This window comes from Aotus nancymaae, unplaced genomic scaffold, assembly GCF_030222135.1.
Source record: "Aotus nancymaae isolate 86718 unplaced genomic scaffold, 86718_ANA_hifiasm-v0.15.2.pri h1tg000036l, whole genome shotgun sequence".
Taxonomy (NCBI): domain Eukaryota; kingdom Metazoa; phylum Chordata; class Mammalia; order Primates; family Aotidae; genus Aotus; species Aotus nancymaae.
In genome coordinates this window covers 3,069,862-3,093,609 of record NW_026988450.1, presented here as the reverse complement: position 1 = coordinate 3,093,609, position 23,748 = coordinate 3,069,862, and the positions used below count along the sequence as shown (strand labels likewise).

The 23,748-nt window shown below is 35.7% G+C and overlaps 1 protein-coding gene across 3 annotated transcripts in view; it reads right to left on the bottom strand.

Moving 5' to 3' along the window:
• The window catches only part of SNTG1 (syntrophin gamma 1), a 758,808-nt gene that overhangs the window by 176,953 nt on the left and 558,107 nt on the right, over positions 1-23,748 (bottom strand). For all 3 annotated transcript variants that reach the window (XM_064384170.1, XM_064384171.1, XM_064384172.1), the window contains one exon: positions 13,833-13,962. In XM_064384170.1, the coding sequence (XP_064240240.1) occupies positions 13,833-13,962 (130 nt within the window). The remainder of the gene's footprint in view (positions 1-13,832; positions 13,963-23,748) is intronic.

Here is a 23,748-nt window from a genome sequence, read left to right as displayed (position 1 = left end):
TCATTTAAATTAGAATTCAACTAGAAAGAAGAAGAATTCAAATGTTTTAGTATCATATAAGGGGCAGAATGTTTAAAGCGCTTTTTAAATTTAATGCTCACAGTAACTAAAGTTACCTAGTTTCTGCTTCTAAGGAGCAAATTGAAGTCACGTGCACATAGCTAGTAAGCAGAGAAGCTAGGATTTTGTACCCAAGTTCCCAAGTCTAGTGAAAAGAAAGCTCATACATTTTCCACAGCACAAAAATACTACTGAAAAACAAAAACAAAACAGAGTTTGTTCCTTTCGATTGATGAAGCAATGGAGAGTTTTGGAGTTTACTTCCTCCTCTTTTCGAATCCAGCATATTCAAACACCTTTTAATACCAGTTGCTTGGAATGCTTCCCAACTCTGTCATACAGGTCTCTGTCTTTTCTGCCGCCTAAATTTTGATAAACATTTGTGATTCCCACTATATTTTAAGTGTGTGTTTGTGTTAATACTTTCGTTACTTGGTCAAGTAATATCACAAACATTTTAAAATTATAAAAAAACAGGCTTTGACGGACTTGTGGAGCTGGATTCTGTGATTTCCCAAAATCTGACCTATTTATCATGCTTTGTATTCTGCTAATAACAGCATCATTTTCTTCCAGCCCCAGTATTCAGTGACCTGGTTTTAAACTCAAAGTTTCCAGTTGTTTTGGGACAATATCCAGACTTGCCCTATCTGCCAAAATTCTAGGTCATTGATTTTGACAAGTGTATTTGCTGGAGTATTAAAACTTTCAATAGTAATGACATTGGGTAAATAGTCTCTTATTTTATTAAACAAGGATACCAGACAAAACAAAACTTTTCTATGATTACCATTATTTGATAAGAGAATGGACATTTAACTCCATAAATATAAGAAGACAATATACCAATTAAAGATCTGTCCTTAAAAAATAAATTGAGCCTTATGAAAAAATTGCTTATATTAATTTGAACATTTTCATTTTACCCTAGGCAAGTGAAAATTTCCATAAAAAATAATATCCATTACTATGACTGAATCTATTTACTTCTTGCTCCTGTATAGGTACTTTATTACCTCTGCATAAAATATATCTTCCCACCAATTCTCCTATTTTATTCTTTTTTTTTTTTTGAAATGGAGTCTCACTGTCACCCAGGCTGGAGTGCAATGCCACCTCCGCCTCCCAGGTTCAAGCAATTCTCTTGCCCCAGCCTTCTGAGTAGCTGGGATTACAGGTGTGTGCCACCGCACCCAGCTAATTTTTGTATTTTTAGTAAAGACGGGGTTTCAACATCTTGGCCAGGCTGGTCTCGAACTCCTGACCTCGTGATCCACCCGCCTCGGCCTCCCAAAGTGCTGGGATTGCAGGCGTGAGCCACCGCACCTGGCCTATTTTATTCTTACTCATCGTTTATGTATAAACTTTAGGAAACTGTTCTCATATTTCTGGGTAGCTACAGACTCAATCTCTCATAGCGCTTCTTCATATTATCTATGAATGTTGTAATTTCACATTTGTTTACTTGATAATTTGATTAATGTCTCCCTTCCCAACTAAGCTCTTGGCTCCATGAAGGCAGAGACTAACCATTTTTTACTCAATAATTCAGTCTTACTCCCTAACAAATTGACACAATAAGCTCCCGCAAAATGTTTGTTGCATAGATGGTGAATACATCAGGAAGCTGCCTCGGATTTACTTCATTATATATGAACACGTTTACGTAAACTTTTTAATTTTGGGACAGTTTTTGATTTACAAAAAATACAATTAAAGAACAGAGTTGCCATATATCACATAGCTAGTTTCCCCTATTATTAGCATTTCACAGTTCATAACTATGATACATTTATTACAATTAATGATACAATAATATGAATACACTAATGTTAACTAAAGTCCATACTCTTTTCATATTTCCACAGGTTTTACCAAACTTTTTTTTTTTTTTGCTGTTCCTGTATCCCATCTGGACTGATAGACATTTAGTCAACATGTCTCCTTAGGCATCTCTGGGTTATAACAGTTCAAATTTTCCTTATTTTTGAAGACATTGTCAGTCTTGAAGAGTGTTGGTCAGGTATTTTGTAGACTGTTAATCAATTGGGATTGTCTGCTATCTTTCCATGATGAGACTAGGATTATGAATTTGGGGACAAAGATCACAGAGGGAAAGTGCCATTTTCATCAAATCATATCAAGGGTACATATTATTAATTTGACCATCACAGTTGATGTTAACCACCCACCTGCAGTAGTTTTGTTAGGTTTCTCCACTACAAAGTTGTATATTTTCCTCTTTCCTTTCTTAACACTGGAAGAAGATTGCTATACACATTAATAAACAATATTAAGAATGAAAGGACATTTTTAATAATAGCACATTTTTACTGTAGATAGTAACATCCACAATATTGCGTTTGAATTCCTCGTTGTATGACATTACTTTCAAAGACAGAAGGCAAATATTAGCCTTCTGTTAGTGTTCAGTGGATTACTAATCTTTAAAAATATCTTACAGCCTATGCTATTTAACACTTCTATAAAATATCTTAAATATCATTGTAGCCTAAGAAAGAAGGCAAGAACACTAAAATCTTAATCTTTGAGAAGGAGAAAACAGAGAACCTAAATTTTTGTGTCAATAGTTTAATATGGCAGGGGTCTTGCATCACTTTGAGGATTTAGTGATTTGTGTAGCCAGCACAACAATCAGGCTTTCTGGCTCATACATGAGTTTAAATGTAAAAAACCTATTTGAACTTTGAATTTTATTCACTATTGTCAACATGATATGCAGTGTTAGTTAATGTGAAAATATGACCTTTGATTGATCATTATAATACAATGTAAGTTTATTGAGTGTTTGCTGTATATGTTTATATATTGATTATACAAAATCAGTAAATACACATCAAACCATAATGAATCTTTAAAATATGTGAGTTCATGACAATGACAATAATACAAATTTAAATATATTATTATTACTCTACTTATTCTGAGGAGGTTCTACATCCAGAGACAGTGACCAAGACAGGGAAAGTCTCGGATGACATTTCACAGAGAAGCAGAAAGGAGCCACAGATATTTCTATTAGAAAAAACCTGCGACATATGACACTTGCCTTTGTATGTTGGAGGAACTGCCAAGTGAAAGAGAAAATTAAATTATTGTGTGTCCTTGAAAGAGAACATCAAATTATTGTGTGTCTTTCTCAAGACAGAACTAGTACAAATGGATGAAAGTTATAAGAGGGAGATTTTTATTCAGTAAAAGAAAGTATTTCCTAATATTAAGTTGTCAAAAATTTAATTGCTGCATTGTGAAGCAATGGCTTTCTATGCCATTGACAGATTTCCAGCAGAGAGCTGTCTGAAAGAATCTTTTCAGAAAAGATTTCTAATCTGGCAGGAAATGGGGCCAGATAATCTCCTGATCCCTTCCAGTAAGGTTTTAGGAAACCACAAGTCAATGGGTTCTTGGGACACTGCAAGTTGTTGTACATGATATATATGTTCAGAACTATTTGTCTGGATTTGCAACCAGATACATGCTTTTTTAAAGTCCATTTACTTCCAGTTGCTCTGCTAGACTGTATTTTTCCACACTTTCCACTTAGAAAGTCACAGAGTGAGTTATAGATAGAAAATTTATTTAAAAAATTTGTCTATCAGACACTATTATGAGAGATAGATAGAGATTTATGATGAACAAAACGAACTATACCCAGAAACACAGGAACATCTACCATGGACAGCGTCTGTTTCCTCAAGATCCCAGCAACTTTTCCTTACTCTAAAGCACTGTGGCCTCTTGGAAGATGTAAGAATTTACAGAGTAATACATGTGAATCTCTTATTTCAGTACTTACTGTAGCTAAATGTGTTCTTCTCCCTTCTGTCTTATTTTTTCTTTACATTATCAGCAATGTTTCTTTCAAACAACTGTTGATTAATAAGGCACTCATTCATTCACTTCCTATTTGTTCCATGTGGGCTGTGTTAAGTACTGGAAATATAAGGACACAGGCAGGAGTTGCTCTGTGACCTGAGCCAGCCAGCACTTCCTAGGTCCCATCTTCACAGAACACTCTCAGGGATCGGTTGTCGTCTTTCTAGTTGTGACTGCTTGACAATTCATCAGTCATGCCTGCTTTTTAGGGACTGCAGTTCCTTATTCTTGTCTTGTGTGGCTTCTCCCTCTTGGTTTCCTGTGACATTTGAAAGCTCCTAGCCATTGAAAATGGATAACCAGCTATTGAGAGCCAACAGTGCTTCCCAATTCCAAAGACTGTCCTTCCTCAGTTTCCACGAATGCAACAATTCTGATCATTTTTTTTCTGGTAATATCAGTTGGATATTAACTAAGGATCTAGGAACTCTAATGGTATTATTATAGGCTGCTTTGTACTGGGACTAATTAATAATGTAAACGTTAGGATGTTTTCTAACATATGTAAGCACATTTCATGGTTATTCTGAAAAATACGTGTGACGTGAGTTCAAGGGATGTTTTTCAAACGAAACTGAACTTTTAATTAAGTGAAAACATACAATTGGATTTGTCTAAAGATAAAGAGATGTTGTATTGGTGTCTATTGTTGTCATAACAAATTTCTACAAACTGAAATGGTTTAAGAAAAACTCACAAATTTGTATATTCCCATACTGTTCTGTAGGTGAGAAGTCCTAAATGAATCAAATGGGGGAGAAACTGAGGTGCTGGCAGGGCTGTGCTGCTTTCTGGAGGCTCTAGAGTAGAAGAGCAGCCTTTCACTGCTACTGGACTCCTGCTTTCTTTGAATTGTGTTCCCTTCTCCATCTTCAGAGCCAGAAGCACTGGGTTCAGTTCCTCTTTCACTGCTGTCTCTTGTTCTCTCACTCTGACGTCTTCCACTTTTAGAGAATCACATTAGACCCACTTGGATAATCTAGGTTAATCTCTCTATTTTAAGGTCAGCTGATTAGTAATGTTAATGGTATCTGCAACCTTGGTCCTCCATTGCCACGTGACATGGCATTTTCACAGGTTTTGGGATTTAGGACATAGACATCTTTGCGTGGGCATTATTATTCCTACCACAGATGGGTAGAGTTAAATCTTATAAAACATCAGTTTTGAATTATTGACAAAATATCATTTTCAAACTTCTTTACAGTTATTGTGACTTATGAATTAGAAAATTTTAGGAGTCTTTAAAATGTATGCACAGTTATCTTTTTGGGGTCAGGTAGCAATTAAAGGACATACATGGGATGGATGTTGAATGGTGACATTCTTCGCAGGACTATTTTGGCCCTAAGGAATGACAGTGAGGAAAGCTGGAAGGTTATAGAAGAAAGATAATTGAAGTGAGTTCTAATCTCCAGCTCCTGCTGGGGTGACATTCTAGACACCTAGTACTGAATGAATAGTTCAATGGGAAATGTCTGCTGTGTATGATGGAATAATATGATAATGACTCTCTACAGGCTAAAACAAAGGCCGAACATGAATTTTACTTTTGTCTTTTGATTCCATAATTTATTATTTTACCTTCAGTTTCCTCATAGCCAAGTCTTAACCATTTTGTGTTTCTAGTTGTAAGATTTTACATTTTTGTCTTTCTCATCAGTCTACATTTTTATTTCCATCTAGATGTATTTAAGCCCATGTGACATGATGTTTGCATTTGTTTCTTAGCGCATTAAACATTTTTGTTATTATGAAGTCACCATCTCTGTGTTTAGTAATATATTTATTGTGAAGTTTTCTTTGCCTAATATTAACAAAGCTACAAACCTTTCTTTTATGGTTTCCACTGTATTCTTTTCTTTTTGAAAAAATACATATTTATTTAATTTGTAAATTAACTGTATTAGTCTGTTTTCACACTGTTATAAAGAAATACTAGACACTGGGTAATTTATAAAGGAAAAAGGTTCAATTGACTCATAGTTCCTCATGGCAGGGGAAGCTTTATGAAACTTACAATCATGGTGGAAGGCAAAGGAGAAGCAAGCACCTTCTTCTTCACAAGGCATCAGGAAAGAGCGAGAGCAAAGGGGGAACTGCCATACGCTTTCAAAACCATCAGCTCTCATGAGAACTCACTATCATGAGAACAGCATGGGGGAAACTACTCCCATGACCCAATTCGCCTCCCACTAGGTGTCTCCCCGACACATAGGGATAACAATTTGAGATGAGATTTGGGTGAGGACACAGAGCCAAGCTGAATCATTAACTTACATGGAAGCATTACTTAAAATGTCGTAGGGTCAATGTAAAAACTTCAAACCTATTTAGTTTTTAAACCCTTAGAGAAATATTCAAATTACGTCAATGTATTTATTTGTTTTCCTTCTTTATTTTACAAACTTTTATTTTAAATTCTGGGGAACATGTATAGAATGTGCAGGTCTGTTACATAGGTAAATGTGTAGAATGTGCAAGTCTGTTACATAGGTAAACATGTGTAGAATGTGCAGGTCTGTTACATAGGTAAGCGTGTAGAATGTGCAGGTCTGTTACATAGGTAAGCGTGTAGAATGTGCAGGTCTGTTACATAGGTAAACATGTGTAGAATGTGCAGGTCTGTTACATAGGTAAACATGTGTAGAATGTGCAGGTCTGTTACATAGGTAAACATGTATAGAATGTGCAGGTCTGTTACATAGGTAAACATGTGTAGAATGTGCAGGTCTGTTACATAGGTAAACATGTATAGAATGTGCAGGTCTGTTACATAGGTAAACATGTATAGAATGTGCAGGTCTGTTACATAGGTAAGCGTGTAGAATGTGCAGGTCTGTTACATAGGTAAACATGGGCCATGGTGGTTTGCTGCCCAGGTCAACCTGTCACACAGGTACTAAGCCCCACACCCATTAGCTGCTCTTCTTGATGCTCTCCCTCCCGCCAACCACAACCAGCCCCAGTGTGTGTTGTTCCCCCTATGTGTCCATGTGTTCTTAGCATTCAGCTTCTTCTTATAAGGGAGAACATGTGGCGTTTGATTTTCTGTCCCTGTGTTCCTATGTTAGTTTGCAGAGGATAACAGCTTCCAGCTCCATCCATGTCCCTGCAAAGGACATAATCTCCTTCCTTTTTATGACTGTGTAGTATTCCATGGTATATATGTACCAAGTTTTCTTTATTCAATCTACTATTGATGGGTTGACTCAATGTCTTTGCTATCATAAATAGTTCTGCAATGAACGTACATGTGCCTGTATCTTTATAATACAATAATTTGTATTCTTTTGGCTACACACCCAGTAATGAGATTGCTGGATCAAATGGTATTTCTGCTTCTAGTTCTTTAAGGAATCACCACACTGTCTTCTACAATGGCTGAACTAATTTATATTCCCACCAACAGTGTAGACATACTCCTTTTTCTCTGCAACCTTGCCAGCATCCGCTGTTGACTTTGTAATAATCGCCATTTTTACTGGCCTGAGATGGTACCTCATTGTGGTTTTGATTTGCATTTCTCTAATGATCAATGATGTTGAGTTTTTTTTCATATGTTTGTTGGCTGCGTGAATGTCTTATTTTGTGAAGTGTCTGTTCATGTCCTTTGCCCACGTTTTAATGTTTTTTTTTTTCTTTTAAATTTAAGTTACTTGTAGACTCTGGATATTAGGCCTTTGTCAGTTGAATAGATGGCAAAAAAATTCTCCCATTCTGTAGGTTGTCATAGTGTCAATGGTCATTTCTTATGCTCTGCAGAAGCTCTTTAATTTAATTAGGTTTCATTTGTCAATGTTTGCTTTTGTTACTTGCAGACTCTGGATATTAGGCATTTGTCAGAAAGGTAGATGGCAAAAAATTTTCTCCCATTCTGTAGATTGACTGTTCACTCTGACGATAATTTCTTTTGCTGTGCAGAAACTCTTTAGATTTCATTGGTCAATTTTTGCTTTTGTCGTAATTGCTTCTGGCATTTTTGTCGTGCAATCTTTGTCCATGCCTATGTCCTAACGGTGTTGCCTAGATTTTCTTTTAGGGTTTTTGTAGTTTGGGTTTTACATTTAAGTCTTTAATCAATCTTGAGTTAATTTTTGTATAATGGGTAAGGAAGGGTCCAGTTTCGATTTCCAGAAATGGCTAACCAGTTCTCCCAGAACCATTTATTAAATAGGGAATCCTTTCCCCATTGCTTGTTTTTTCAGGTGCACAGTATTTTTCTAAATTTTAACTTTCAGTCTTCCAATATCTTTAGATTTCCTCTTGTAAAAAATATATCTTATATTTGGATATAAATCATCATCTTACTGTGTGCTTACTATTTGTTCAACACACTCGTTTACTTTTTTCATCTTTTGTGAATTTCTTTACTATGTATTAGCATTATTTTTCCACATACTGCTTTGTTAATTTAGAAGATACACATTCTGGTTATTTAGTTAGGGCTTTGTGTAGGAAATCAACAATCCATTTTGACATAACAAAGTTTAATATTAATTATATTTGCTTCCTTTGGATATTTTTGATATTGCTTTTGCAATATATTTTAATTCTGTGTATTTATTCTAAACGCTACAAGCAATTATTGCCGTGTTAATACAAACAATGTTCATTTAGACTCATCTACATATTCATTTTCTCCCATACTATTTATTCCTTCTCACAGATCCAAGTCTTTATCTAGCATGATTCTTCTTTGCCTGAAATAGCACCCCTTACTTTGCTCACTATCTGACTGATGGTTTCAATTATACTCTAAACCTCAGCATCACAAAATACACCTTTGTAACAAATCTGCACATACACTTTCTGTTTCTAAAATAAAAGATGAAAGCAAAACAAAAAAAATAGAACACAGTATCTGACACATCATAGACAAGTATTCAATAAATATTTGTTGAATAAATAAAAATAGAAAGAATGTAAAAGTACTCGAGTATTTCCTTTAGTAAATCTTTGTTTGTTGATTTTTGAGTTTTCTATTTTTCTGAAAATAATTTGTCAGGACTTTTAAATAATATTTCCAAAGTACAACAAATTCAGATAGTTATTTCCTTCTAACACTCTACAAATATCATGTAATTGCTTTGTTTCTTACATTTTTTTCTATTAAAAGTATCTATTGCTTCCAGTTAGAGCCAAGATGGAATAAAAGCACTGCAGCCATCTCTCCCACTGATCGTACCTCAATACTCTTAATAAAATGCAAAAGGCAACTATCTGAGATTATTGGACAGTAAATAATAGCACGAACTCTGAAGAAAGAAGTCAAAATCGAATAATGACTAATATTGCAACCAGGAGTTTTCAGTTTTCATTTATTTTTTTCTTTTCTTTTTCTTGCTTCCTTTATCTCCCAGCATGGACTCGAGACCAAGACAAGTTAAGTCACAGAAAACAAAGACTCTGAGAGAGTGTGTCTTGCTGATCAGAGACCTGGGAAGAGGTCCCTGCAAGCCAGCAGCTGTGGAAGACATCTCTGTGACTATTCCTCTGTTTTGGCTCCTGAGCTGATTCCAAGGCCCGCCGGCCACACAGCTGCTGCCAGGGAGCCTGGGGCAGCTGGGCCAGCCAGAAACCCAGAGAGAAAACCCATCCACAGTGTAAAGGAACTGGAAAAATGAGTTTCTCTGGCATGAGGTATCCCCATTCTTTTTGCTTTTTCTCATGCTGTTTTCTCCAGTCATGAGGAAATGCACATCAGTACAGGAAACTAAACTCTTAGAAAAGCCTTGGATTTCTGGACAGAAGATCAAAGAGAGTGATGCTGGAACCCAGCGAGAGTGAGGAACTCCCAACTAGGAGGGAGGGGAAGAAGGCAATGTCCCAATTTTATGTGTGAACTGCGAGAAGCTCCGGGCCCACCCCAAGCAATGCACTTGGAGAACACACCCAAATGGCAGAGCAAAGGCTTTGAAACTGCTGTCAGAGACACCACATGAAAATCAGACAGAACTGTCTAAATCTAATCATCTTGTTCACCTGCCAGATAGTTCCTGTGGTAGGCCAAAAATGCTCCTCCAAAAATATCCACATCGAAAACCTATAACTGGATAAAGGCTTCTTGCAGATCTTCTTTAGTTAAAGATCCTGCTGAGACTTCAGCATGTGACCAGTGTGGGTTAGCATGTACTGGGTTTCTCAAAAGGCTCTCAAGGGTTATCTGCTATCTCATCTGAAGTTTTGTAGAAGCAGCATCTGCTTCAGAGCTCACTATGCAGCCAACGCACAGGGACGGTAATCCCATATGGGTGTAAATAGCAGGAAGGGAACATCATAGGGGAGCATATTACCAACCTGCCCAGCAAACTCTGATGATTCATATCTCTTGTACATTATGCCAAATATATTTACTTATTTCCAAGGTTCCCAAAAACTTCATCGCATTATAACATTAGCATATTTTACAGTCTTCAATTATTTAATATGAAGTGATCATGGAAATAAAAATTAATAACTTTCTACTAATACTTGTTCATATAGGTCGTGAAATAATGAATGAACAAAATTTGGTAGATTATTCATTGGAAGCAATCACTGTTTCTTACAATATGTAAATTTAAGCTTTTAGAATCTGCTCAAGTCTACTTTACCTAAAGCAATAGTCCACTGGGAGTGAATGCTCATCTAAAGCAATAGCAAATGCTCATTATTTGGGAGCTGGTTAAGAAATGAGCTGAACCCCACCCCCGCCACAGCACCACAGCTTCTGCCGTTCTTCACTTTCTAATGTGAAAGCATAGAAGTTAAGTAAAATGAGTTGAAAGCTGTGCCAACATACCTTAAAACAAGTCTCCAAAGCCTTCACCCTCTTTCTACTAGACACCATTTACTAAGTATTAACTATTAACAGCTGTTGTAAATGTTTGGAGCCATTCCGAATAATGATAAAATACAATTTTAAATTGTCAGTTTTTGTCTAGGTATTTTTAGCCATTATGGTCAATGATTTCTGGAAGAAGAATTTTTTCAGACAGCAACTATAATTACATGGAATTTTTAAAAAATGTGTATGAAAATCCTTGTCTCACAAAATTACTTTTAGAAACTAGTGAGCAAAGAGAAAAGAAAATGGTCAGTGCATTGTTCTCATTATTCCTGCAAAGGTTGTTTTTTGTTTTTGTGGTGGTTGTTGTTTTTACTCTCTTTTATCTTTCCCCGTCTATTCTCCAACTAGCTTTACAATAAAATTGGATCCATTATTAAAAAGTTTATATACATATGTATGTCTTATTTCAATAGCATAATTTTTAACCATGAAACTTGCTATTTTATATTCATTTTAATCTTTTTTCGATTTTATTTTATGCCTGATAATCTCTTGAGTGGAATTTCTTTAAATATTTATCACAATATTTTTATTTCTACATCAATTATCAACAGATAAACTATTCAAGGCAGACTTATACAAGCCTATACTCTCTCAGAATATTGGCAAATAAGGAAAAGCTTCTACGTCTTTCCATAAGGTATTATTTCCAGTATCTCCTTAGAATCAAAAGTACGAGAACTAAAACTGATATCTAACTATTCTAAGCAAAACTTTCCTACCTACTTTTTCCGCCTAATTTCTTTCTTTAGGCTAATGAACCATGTTAATTGTGTCATCAATGCAGTCACTGTGCCTTCTTTGAAGTCAATGTGACTTTTCTCATTTTTTATCGCTACGTCTAATAACTTTTCAACATTTATGTAGTACTTTCCATATCAGAGTACATTGTAACCTAACACTTTTGAATGGGAACTGATTACAAGAACAAAAGAACATGCAATTCGAATATAGAAACAGGAGGTGAAAGAGCAAATAGATAACTTTCAAAATGGCAACAGACATATGGATCTCCCAACGGTTAAAACAACATAAGGGAAGCATTTACTTTCCTTTGCATGATGGTGAGCACTTACTACAAGAATGAAAAACAAGCAGTAAAATTTGGCTTGTCCCTCCTTAGGCTTACAGAGGGTGGAGACATTTGCATCTTCACTGTTCTGTTGTTTTTAACTAAAGCATTGACTTTTCAAATGCTTCTCAGTGGAAGCACAGCATTCTAACTGAATAGACCTTTTGAAGAAATACAACATGACAGTATTCCTAGGATTTTAAGTCAGAGCAAATCTGGATCTAAGTAAGGAAAAAAAATCTTTGAATATAAGTTTAACATTCTGTTCTTTCAAAAATATTTTTCTGACAAATATAAGATCATGTCTCATTTTTAAGATCTCTAATCATTTCTGTAAGGAAATGGAGAGTTCTACTCTCATGAGGTATTTTTCTGTCTTTAGAAACATCCATATAAGTCAGACGAAGAAGTGGAAAAATCTCTAGAGAAGCACTGCATTCCTTTGCTCTTTTTTTTCTTTGCATTTCGGTCATTCTGAAACCCATGCCCTCTTGTGCAACCTCAACTCTAACATGTTGACAACACCGGATTAGCAGGTGCTGGGCTGGGAATGAGAGCCCACTCGTGCCCAAGTCAGGCACACCCCTGTCTAGCCTCCTCGTTGAGGGATGACCCTGGGTAAGGGCTGGCATAGTATACCTATTCTGGAACCACCCAAAAAATGTGTTTTTATTCACACTGGAAGCACATTTTCACAAGTATCAAATAACCAACAATTTAAAAGGCAAGTGGCACAGAGTTTTGAAAATTATCTATAGAAAGAGACATGTCATTAACCAAGAGTGTGGGGGTAAATTGCACAGCCAATTGGAAAACACTTAGCATTGCCTGGTAACATTGACCATGCACATATGCCATGACTGTCAACTTCACTCCCAGAGCATCCTGTCACCATATGTATGGCCATTATGATGGCATTATTTGAAGCAGCCAGAGATTGGAAACAAGACAGTTGCCCTCATTGACTAGTGATCCTCCTGTGGTTTTAGGAAGGCCTACTGGCTACAATACCTTCTTAGATTTCAAAGCGAAGTCTACTCTGTGCAAGGATACTTGGATCTGAGGCATCGTTTACATAAGAACAATTTTATGTGTTCATGCCTGGTGAACAGAGTTACGTATTCTGCTTGATCATTTGTTATAAGACTCCTGATCTCCCTTAGGACCTCTCAAATGCCTCTACATGGCATAGAACAATTGTGGACTGAGGAAAGAATTAACACAAAGGCACAGAAGATGACAAGTATTTTTTTCTAAAACAATTATCATTACTGATACCTACATCAATAGTGAGGTGAGGTTTATGGTTTTGTATATTTTGTTAGACTATATTTCTCATAGAAATTTTAATAACAGGGATAAAAAATTGTTTAGGTTATTAAAGAGTTAAAAGAATCAGAATAAAGCTATAATAAAGAGACTCAGAAATGTGAAAGGAAGACAAGGTTGGAGTGGAAAGAGAGAAAATGCAGAGAAGCCATTTCTAATAATACAGACCAGGCTCTGTCTAATGAGAGACGGTGGCAATCTTCTGACCGTTCCCACCTTCTCCATGCTAACTCCTTTCGTCCTAGCCCCCTACTCCTCACACCTTCCCAGCTGCAATTCTAAGATCACTAAAGGTAAACCAATAATGTTAGCTTGAAATCAAGTACTATATTAGTCCAGAATGCTTTCCGTTAAAGATATTTAGTGATTATATGCTAACTACTTATTTTGATTTGCTTAGGTAATATAGGTGTTTATGATACTTGTTAATGGAAATCGATGTCTATTATTGAGCTCATAATTGGGCTAGAACTTCCAAGGTAATTCCCTTTCAATAAGTATTCCAGAATAGCTTTCATAATTCATGGGAAGTTTCTCGCTCTGAGAAGAAGGCCAAACAGTTGATGTGAAGTTACGTATATACTGAAGGATTTTACAAAGCCTGAGAAACCCTGGCTAGGTATTCCCTGAGTCGTTACTTACATTGTGCTTTGTGAGATTTGAAATATTAGTCGCTATTGCTTGCAGCCAGTCAATGCAGTCTTCAGCAGAGAGGCACTGAATAATCCCACTGCACACCCCGTCCACAGCAATGACTTGAAAGGCATTCTGCCTGCAGATGTTCAGAACAAATCAGATCAAAACGTCATGTCATAGATCTATTTGCAACTCGTAATAGTATCAGTTGAAAAACTCATTTTTCAAACAATATAAATACCAGCCTTCGAATTCATATTTGTTTACCTGACTTTATAGATCTATCTGTTGTAAATAAAACACTGAAAATAGACCCAATTAACATGTAATTTCAAATTAGTGGGAAGCATCTTTAGATTCAGATAACTATGGAGAAACTTTGACTTCTAAAACCTACAATATGTAAATGAAAGAGAACCTAAGAAATTTTAGATGCATTCTTTTCCCAGTTTGCTGTAACAATATGCATCGTTTACTTATTACTTTGGCTACTATTGTCTCCTCTTAAAATCTGTCAATGCATCTTCTGACTTAGAAAGATCGCAAACACAGGCAATAAAATATTAAGCGTGATATCAAAAAGTCACTTGCTCTCCACATGGACAAAGTGCTTCCACTTTGGAACTTAGTCTGCTCATCTTCAAAAAGATATCCTCCTTTCTAGGTCTGAATGACCATGCTCTCCATTTGCATGAACGTTGCGAATTTCATTAACATTAAACTTTTTCGTCAAATGCAATAATCAGTCTATGCATTCTGACAGTCTTTTATTGATTTTTGTTTTTGTTGTTATAGACAATTAAATGATGCCTTTTAAAATTTTTCACAAAAGTGCTATTGAATTTAAAAGTGCTCCCTATAAAGCTTCAGTGACTTTTTTCCCCAGCATCCAGATATTGCAATGTTTAGATATAAACTTAGTGGACAGGAATAGATAAAATCCCAAAATGAATGGAAGCCAGCCAAAGTCCCATGCTTGAGAATCGCTCTGTTGTGCAACACAATACACAAAACTATATCTCATTTTCAGCCAATTACGAAGTAATAGAAAACTTCTGCAATTCAGTATTCAAAATGCAATGTAAAATGCATAAATGTATATGTTTTCTCCAAACAAACACCTTTCCTGGCTCTTCTACTAGACATTTGTGGATATCAAACATGAGTTTATTTCCCAAACAAGAAAAACCCACAGAGCTCAGGTCTACAGGTAGGTCAACAACACTCTGCCTTCCTGTCTCAGAACTAGGCACATGGTAAGGCCTTTGGCATCCAGGGCTGTGAGGGTTCAAATTATTAATATTCTTAGAGAAACTGGCTCTCATATCCTTGACACAGCACTTTATAATGAAACGGGGCCAGCATGGTAGCTCACACCTGTAATCCCGGCACTTTGGGAGGCTGAAGTGGGTGGATAATGAGGTCAAGAGATCAAGACCATCCTGGCTAACATGGCAAAACCCAATCTCTACTAAAAATACAAATTAGCTGGGTGTGGTGGTGCACACCTGTAGTCCCAGCTACTTGGGAGGCTGAGGCAAGAGAATCACTAGAACCCGGGAGGCGGAGGTTGCAGTGAGCCAAGATCGTGCCACTGCACTCCAGCCTGGAAACACAGCGAGACTCCATTTCAAAAAAAGAAAAGAGGGACATGCTCAGATATGCTTTCTTTTTTTGTTTTCTTTTAAAAATACATTTAAAGAATTTCAGAAGTATAACAATTGTCCATCTCTTTGAAATAAAGTTAGTTTGAATTTGTGACAGCATACACATTGAACGAAAAGAATGTTATAATCTCACATATTTTTGGCTTTAATTCTAAAGTTTAATGATAAGTAAGATGTTTAAAGTATTCAGACAGAAGTTTAATCATCCATAGAAAATGAGAAATAATTGGAGTCTAGTAATACATATTTCTTTCCGCTCTCTGGTTATTATAACCATTGCTTCATGTACCATAAATTAAAGCATATCTTGAATATAGTAGTCTTCTCTGCTCAAATGAATAATAGAAGCTAGATATCTTTAGCAGATAAAAGTCAACACACTTATATCAAATCTGCAAACTATGTATTTATAGATGTTACATAGTCCCTACATAGAATAATTCTGAGGGGCTGATCTTGTATAAACCTAGGCTTATAAGTTAATACATATCACTTTTTACATTTGGTTTCAACTTTTCAAAATTGATGGATACCCTTTTATGAATGTAAGTTAAATACTTGAACAGTTTCTTTGATTACATATGACCTCTTATAGAATAGGTTGATCATAAACATTACAGTTATCTGGGGCTTCTATTACTAAGTAAAGAAAGGTATTTTAAGTTAGCTCACTCAGTTGTGCCTCAATTTCCTCTAAAAATGAGAACAATAACAATTTATGTGAAGATTTAACAAGTATTTTTGGAATAATTGGTGGATCTAAATACTTTAACATACAGCTGAAGTTCTATGTGTAATATTTCCCTGAATAATCATCAATATGGTCTTGATTGCAATATTTCAGTGTTAAGAGAAAATGTCTCCACATAGAATTATGGTCTCATTAAGCACTAGGGAAAAACTGCAGTGCTTTTGTGTTTATTTGTGGCTTTTAAAAAATGTAATTATTTAACTCAAGATAAAAAATAGTCAATCTTCTTTGTTTTATCTTATTTAATAATATTCAATATTAAATCAATAGACTCCATTACCCATTAGCATTGTGAGACATTAAATTTTACAGCATTTATAGTAATCTTATGGATACCCAGACAAAATTATGTGTCTTAGTATTACATGTGCCTATATTACATATATAATATATAGTCTGAGATATATATATAGATATATATATATATATATATATATATAAATAAAACTGAATAGTTGGACAGTCTGAGGTTTTTTTTCATTCAGGCTGTTTTCCACTCTCCATTTGTAAAGTTTTCTAAAGATTCTTGGTAATTGCTCTGGCAGTAAAATGTATTTTCAAATGTTGGCCAATTTCAAAGTAGGTTTATTCATTCATTTAAAATACAAATTTTAGTCTTCCTTGAATAAAAATATGCTGCTCACTATCAAATTCATGAATAATTTTCAACCTAACATAAGCAATGAAATAAATAGACATCATTTCTAGTTAGTATAATGAGTCCTGTTTTGATTCATTGTTGATTTTACCCCACATGGGGGCATGCACTTTCATGCACAAGGAACAACAGTTGCAAAGACTAAAATGTGCAAGTTTGGAGTGGCTGGAGTGAGCATGAGTCCTAGGAGCTCACCACGGAAAGCAGCCAGGCTCAGAATGAGGTGGGCTTAAAGTCTGCAAGGGACCAATGGTGACCTCCACATAGAGGACCACCATGGCTAGATTTGTGTGGCTTGGGTGGTCCTGTTAGACCAGTGAGAAGAGGATTATAACTGGTCAAACAGGAGGTGATATGGAATGAAAATAAACATATATTGATGACAGTGAAGATGGAGCAACTTAGTTCACTTTGCTGTGCCTCAATTTCCTCTAAAAAATGAGAATGATTTATAGATTTAACAACGATTTGCTGAGTGCTTGGTGGATCTCAGTACTTCCACATATGGCTGAAGTTCTACATATAATTTCTCCCTTAAAGGCATTAGAAACGATGTGATTCAATAACTGCTTTGCAAAATGAATTATAAAGGCAGGAGTAGAGAGTCAAAGCTACTCCATCATGTTGGGCTAAGCAGTGGAATGGCTCGGTTGGGGCAGGTAAGGGAAAGCACAATGTTTAGACAGACGATAATTAATCCAAAAACAAACATCCAAGGCATGAAAAGCATAGCATATCCAGAGAAATATGGATTGTCTAGCACATTGTGTGTGGATCAGAAGAAGAGGCAAGCCATGAAGCTGGTGATCACACGAGGCGTAATCAGTGATAACTCAGAAATCTTGCTGCAACACGTCTCCCTGATCCTGAGGGTCAGGGGAGCCGTGGAGACACTGAAGCATTGGGGACAAAGGATCATGTTTATATTGTAGAAATGTCTCTCTGAGGGGTGAAGAATATGGACAAAAGTGAGAATAAAATCTGAGGGAAGTTAGAAGGGTATTGCAACACGCAAAATTATCAGTGAGAAAGTCTGTCTCACAGAGTGGCCCTGTGTGAGTGGACAGAATATTGACTCATTGACTTGGTTTCATTATCACTTAATTGGTGGGAGAATGTTATTGAAGGAAAGGAAGAAATGAGAAGAGGCCCTCGGGTGTGTGATTTCTGCATTTTCCTCTGTCTTATTGAGTGTAATCCACACACAGCAGGCCTGCGTTGTTTCTGCCCTGTGTGCACTGCCTTGGTTCACTGCCTTGTCATCACTTCAATTTTTCAGGCACAAGATCTAAGCTCTTTAGGTACATCAGGAGCTTTTCAGGTTACTTTTTGTGACTTATTTTCCAGACCTTAAATTCACCAATTGTTTCGTGAGTTGAAACCACATCCTCATCATTCCCTAAACAAGTCCTGCACTTCATGCAACGGCGTCTTTCTCCCCAGTACTCGTTTGTCTGAAACACCCATCTATGCTCCTTCAATATCTCTGAGGTCCTTGCAAGTCAGTTAAGGCCATGAAACTCTCTGACCTGCAGTTTCTCTATTCATGAAATGACGAAGGCAACACATATCCTGCACACGTCAGGCTGTATTTTGAAGATTGTAGACTCGACTTTTTAACTCCTGAAAAACCTGTTAAAAATACCAGTTGTGTGATTTCTACCTGTCAAAATCCAATTCAAATTCTAAGACGTTAAACTCAGATGCCATCTATTCCATGACATTTTCTATAACCCATGTATTTGGACTGAATCTCTTCCACTTCAGTGCCCTTAGACTTCCTGATTCCTTTATTGCAGCACTTATTCCCTGCGGTATTAAACATGTTTGTGTAACGCTAAATACTATTCGATCTTACCAAGCCGCTAGCTCCTTGAAGGAAAAGCCATATATGCTGTTTGATACCTGCCTAGCATTAGCACGGTGCTTGGAGTCTTTAATCTATAAGTAAGAAACAAAGTCAAACGAGTCCATCTCTCCTTTACTTTAGCAATCCCCTGCTTTTGCTAACTTGATGCCTGGTGTCATCCAGGACAGCTCCATGGCCAGACTTGAATTCTCACATTTCTGTTCCTTAACTATAACCTCTTCCTTTCTATCACCACCAAATTATCTCATTTCCTTTCTGATCTTTCTTAGCCCTTCCAATCACCCAAGTCCATATATCTATTCAGGATCTAGTTGCATTGCCTAGACTGAGTTGCCTGTTCATCCATGCAAATTATGTGGTTATTTTCACTTTAGAATTTCCTATCACTGTGACCTCAACTACTCCGATCTTACTACTTCCCATCCCTCAATAACTCCAATTTAACTAAACGAATACGCTTTTCTTCCTGGCATGGCAGGATTCCCTGGCAAAAGTAATAAATTATGTCTACTTCTTTATCTTTTGACCCTCAGGCAGCAGGTATTACATATGCAGATGCTTACCTGGCCAGCATTTTATTTTTCTCTTACTGGATAATCCTAGTCACAATAGCTTTTCCATAATTTCTCTGTCCTTCTATTCCTGAATCCTGCCTATCTCTAGGACATTTGAAGCAGAGAGCATTGCCAAGCAAATCGTGAATATCTCACGACATCAGAAGTGCTACATTTTATATCTTTAACATATTTTTGGTTAAAATTTATAGGCTTTAAAAATATATATAGTATCTGATCAAATGTAATTTGTTTATTCTGTGACTAAAGCCTACCAGAATACACATACCTTTTCAAGGGTTCTTTCTTTCTTTCTTTTTTTTTTTTTTCAATTTTCCAAGATATTCAAGCACTCTAGAATACTGTCCTCTGGGCATGGCAAAATTAAAATTGATATTAATGAACGGAATCATATCATTAAATAAGCATGTCATGAACTGGAGAAATGAAACAAATAGTGACTCTTAGGCAAGATAATTTGCCCTAGATTGAAAGAACTATATAAAATTCATTAGAATTGTTCAAAGGAAGTGTGGACTTTTCCAAAGAGAGTTATGTATCTTAAGGGGATTATGGCAGTTTCTTTTTTAATCCCACACAGAATTGTGTAAGAACGAGTAAAGGGGTTTATGCCAGATGAAGAAATACTGGCATGACTAATGGAGAGGGTCTTAAAGGTATTTAGTTGAAAGATTTCTAAAAATCATTTATTGTTCTTGAGCTACATTGAGACCAGTCCTTGTGGACTTCCTGAACAGTCTGTGAAAGTGGAATGCAAGCAGTTCAATTTCTGTATCCTGTGAGAACAGCATACCAATTTCTGTATCCTGTGAAAATCATCGGGATGATGAAACTGCAAGGGTAACTGCCGCATCAGACAGGGGTGCTGTTTATGTTTACAAGTACCTTTGCCATTGAGTCTTCCTTCTCCACTGGGCGAGGTGGCTCAGGCCTGCAAACTCTTTGGGAGGCCAAGGTGTGTGGATCACTTGAGATCAGGAGATTGAGACCAGTCTGGCCAAGATGGCAAAAATCCATCTCTACTAAAAAATACAAAAAGTAGCAGAGCGTGGTGGTGGGTGCCTGTAATCCCACCTACTCGGGAGGCTAAGACAGGAGAAGTGCTTGAACTCAGGAAACAGAGATTGGAGTGAGCCGAGATCGCGCCACTGCACTCTAGCCTGGGAGACAGAGTGAGACTCTGTCTCAAAAAAAAAAAAAGAGTCTTCCTTCTCAGTTAGTAACCAACACTATGATGTGCTTAAATTTTATGTTCCCTTTTCCTCCTCATCACATTTTATGAATATACTCTCACACATTGTGCTCCTTTCTCTACTGTCAATATCTTTCTTCTAATACAGTATTTTTTCATTAATTTGCTTCTACAATTATTCTATCGAAAGTCACCACAAATTAATCAGTGTTTCTCAGTTCTTTCAGCATTTTTTTTCTGTAGTTGGTACAATCAACCTTTTCTTCTCCTTAAAACCCTGATTGAAATGTCTTCTAGGACATCTTTGTGTCATAGTTCTTTCTTTATCTGCCTATGTACTTTTTTCTGCCTTCATACATTCACTAATTGTGCTTCCTCTTCAGAGCCCCTGAAATACACATTCTTAAAGCTTCCCCTCCTTCAATGAGCAACCATAAATTCATTATTTACGGTAAGCCAGCTTCATAGTTGGCTTTAATGTTAGAGGCCCGTTTGCCAAGATTGTTGTGCTATTAAAAGCATCATTCTCATAACCACTAAACTTTCCTAGTGTTCAGATACTAAACATCATCCTCCAGAACCAAATCTGTTACCATTTGAAACATCTTCACCTGAAAGTAAAAAGTGTGTGCTATCTGGGAGAAAATTATACATTCTACTGTCATTTGATAATTTTAAAAGTCCAAAAGCCTACTTTCAATACTATTGATTTCAATATTATTGCTCTTCACAGTGTTTAAGAAGCATGTGGTAGATTATAAATCCACCTAAAGAAAAAACTAAGATGAATTTTTTCATTAAAATTTATTTAATAAATATTTATTGAGTACTTTCAGCCATAAAGTATGCTAAACACTGAGAGTACTCCTCAAATTTATGCTCCTCAAATTCACATATATACATAACAGATGTATATAATATTATATAAACTCACACACATATTTATATGCTGATTTTGCATATAAAGAAAATAAAGTTTGGAGAGATTAAAAGACCAGCCAGGTTTTATAACCTTCATCTCTTAGACTAATGCCCTTGACACTGCAATATTATGTAATATTAAAACATGCTTCAAAATTGAAAGCAGATATTTATATCTGAATAAGGGTCATTACATTATGATAAATATAAACTGTATTATTACTGATAAAAATATGATGTTTTAATTTACATATACACAATAGTACATGACTGTAACACAGATTGGTTGCAGTTGTGAAATTAAAATTATGGGCTATGGCATAAAAGCAACCAAGAAATAATATCCTAAGTTTGTGCCAAGCTAAATAATTTCCTTTATTTGTAATCATGGGCAGCACTATTCATAATAGTCAAAATGTGAACTCAGCCCAAGTGTCCATCAGTGGATGAATGCTAAAGAAAGTGTGGTATACTACTACATTCACACGTATGTATAAACACATATATGTCTATGTGTGGGTATATATATGTGTATGTATCTATGTGATAGAATATTATTCATCCATGAATCAAGGGTAAATCACTTATTTACACTTTCCTGCCCCTTTCTCCTTTACTGAATCTACTACCGCTAGTCTGTGAGCTTTTTCAGAGAAAGAATCAAACACAATGTCTCCCACTTACAGATGTTAAATCAATATTGATTGAGTGAATGAGTAAACAATAAATTAGCTCTTGAATGTGAATCTCTATGACATCCATTCTGAATGGTGCTGTGTTTGTAACTGCTTGTTGCTGTCCTGTGTATTGAGTGTAATTAATTCAGCTGATGAAACTGTTGATGTGCTGAATGCCATAAAAATGAAAATGTAAAGCATCATCTGGACCCATTTAGACAGTTCCTTCCTCATCAGAAGTTTATCTAGCTAAATGTCTTCAAGTAATGGAACTGTATTTTTAAAAATTAAAAGGAAAATAAATGTACACTTTCAAAAATATACATTCTTTTAATAGCAATATTAACAGAGCTCTTAAGGCAGAGGAAAATAGAACTAAAAGAAATAAATGAGGAGAAAGATTAAAAGTAGAATTATTTAAATAAATAGTTACATGAAAGCAATAGTAAAATATTTTGAAATATCTAAAATATGTTTTTAAGTATATTCAAAATAAGCCACAAAATAAGAAAAAAACAAAGAAATTAAAGTGTGTTATGTCTCTAACATTTTCTGAAATTGATATAAATTGTGTTACATTGTAATAGTTACACATATATGGCTCTATATCTGTGGTAATGTTTAGGCAATAACTGAAACAATAACAAAAAGATGAATATATGAACATTGAATAGAGGGAATATTAAATAACAAACATTTCTAATTATTACAAAAGTAAGGAAATAAAACAGCACAAAAACTAGTGTGTTGAGAAAAAGGACTTTGAGATATATGTATATCTCAACAGTATAAAATCTAACAAATCAGTTTCAAAATGGACCAAAGACATAAACAGACACTTCACTAAAGAAGATATATTGATGGTGAATAAGTACATTAAAAAAAAAAAGTTCAATGTCATTATAATATGCAAATCAAAGCCACAGGGACATGTCACTCATGCCCATCAGAGTGGTTCAATAAAGCAACAACACCAAATGCTGGCAGAGATGTGGAGAAACAATAATTCCTACATTGTTGGTAGGATTGTAAAATTGGACAATCACTCCAGAGAGCAATTTTGCTGCTTCTTTAAAGATTAAATAGTAGTTTAATAAAACCCATTAGTTGCACTTTTGAGTATTTATCCAAAGAAATGGAAATGTATGTTCCCAAAAAATCTATATACAAATGTTCACAGCCTCATTATTTAGAATAGTCAATAACTGGAAGCAATCTAGATGTTTCTTAAAAGTTGAATTTTTTTAATGCACTAAATCTATACCATAGGATATCACTCAGAAATGAAAAGGAATGAACAACTGAAAAATAAAGCTACTTGAAAGAATCTCCAGAAAATTATCTCGTGGGAGAAAAACAACAACAGCAACAAAGAAACCAGACACGTAGACCAAAGGAACAGAATAAAGAAGCCAGAAATCAATTATCTCATTTAAGCCAACTCACATTCAATAAAGGTGGGAAGCTTGGAGAAAGGGCAGTCTCTTCAATAAATGGTGCTGGGAAAACTGAAGATCCACACGCAAAAGAATGAAACCAGAGCCCTATCTCTCACCATACACAAAAATAAAATCAAAATGGATTAAACACTTAAATCTAAGGCCTGAAACT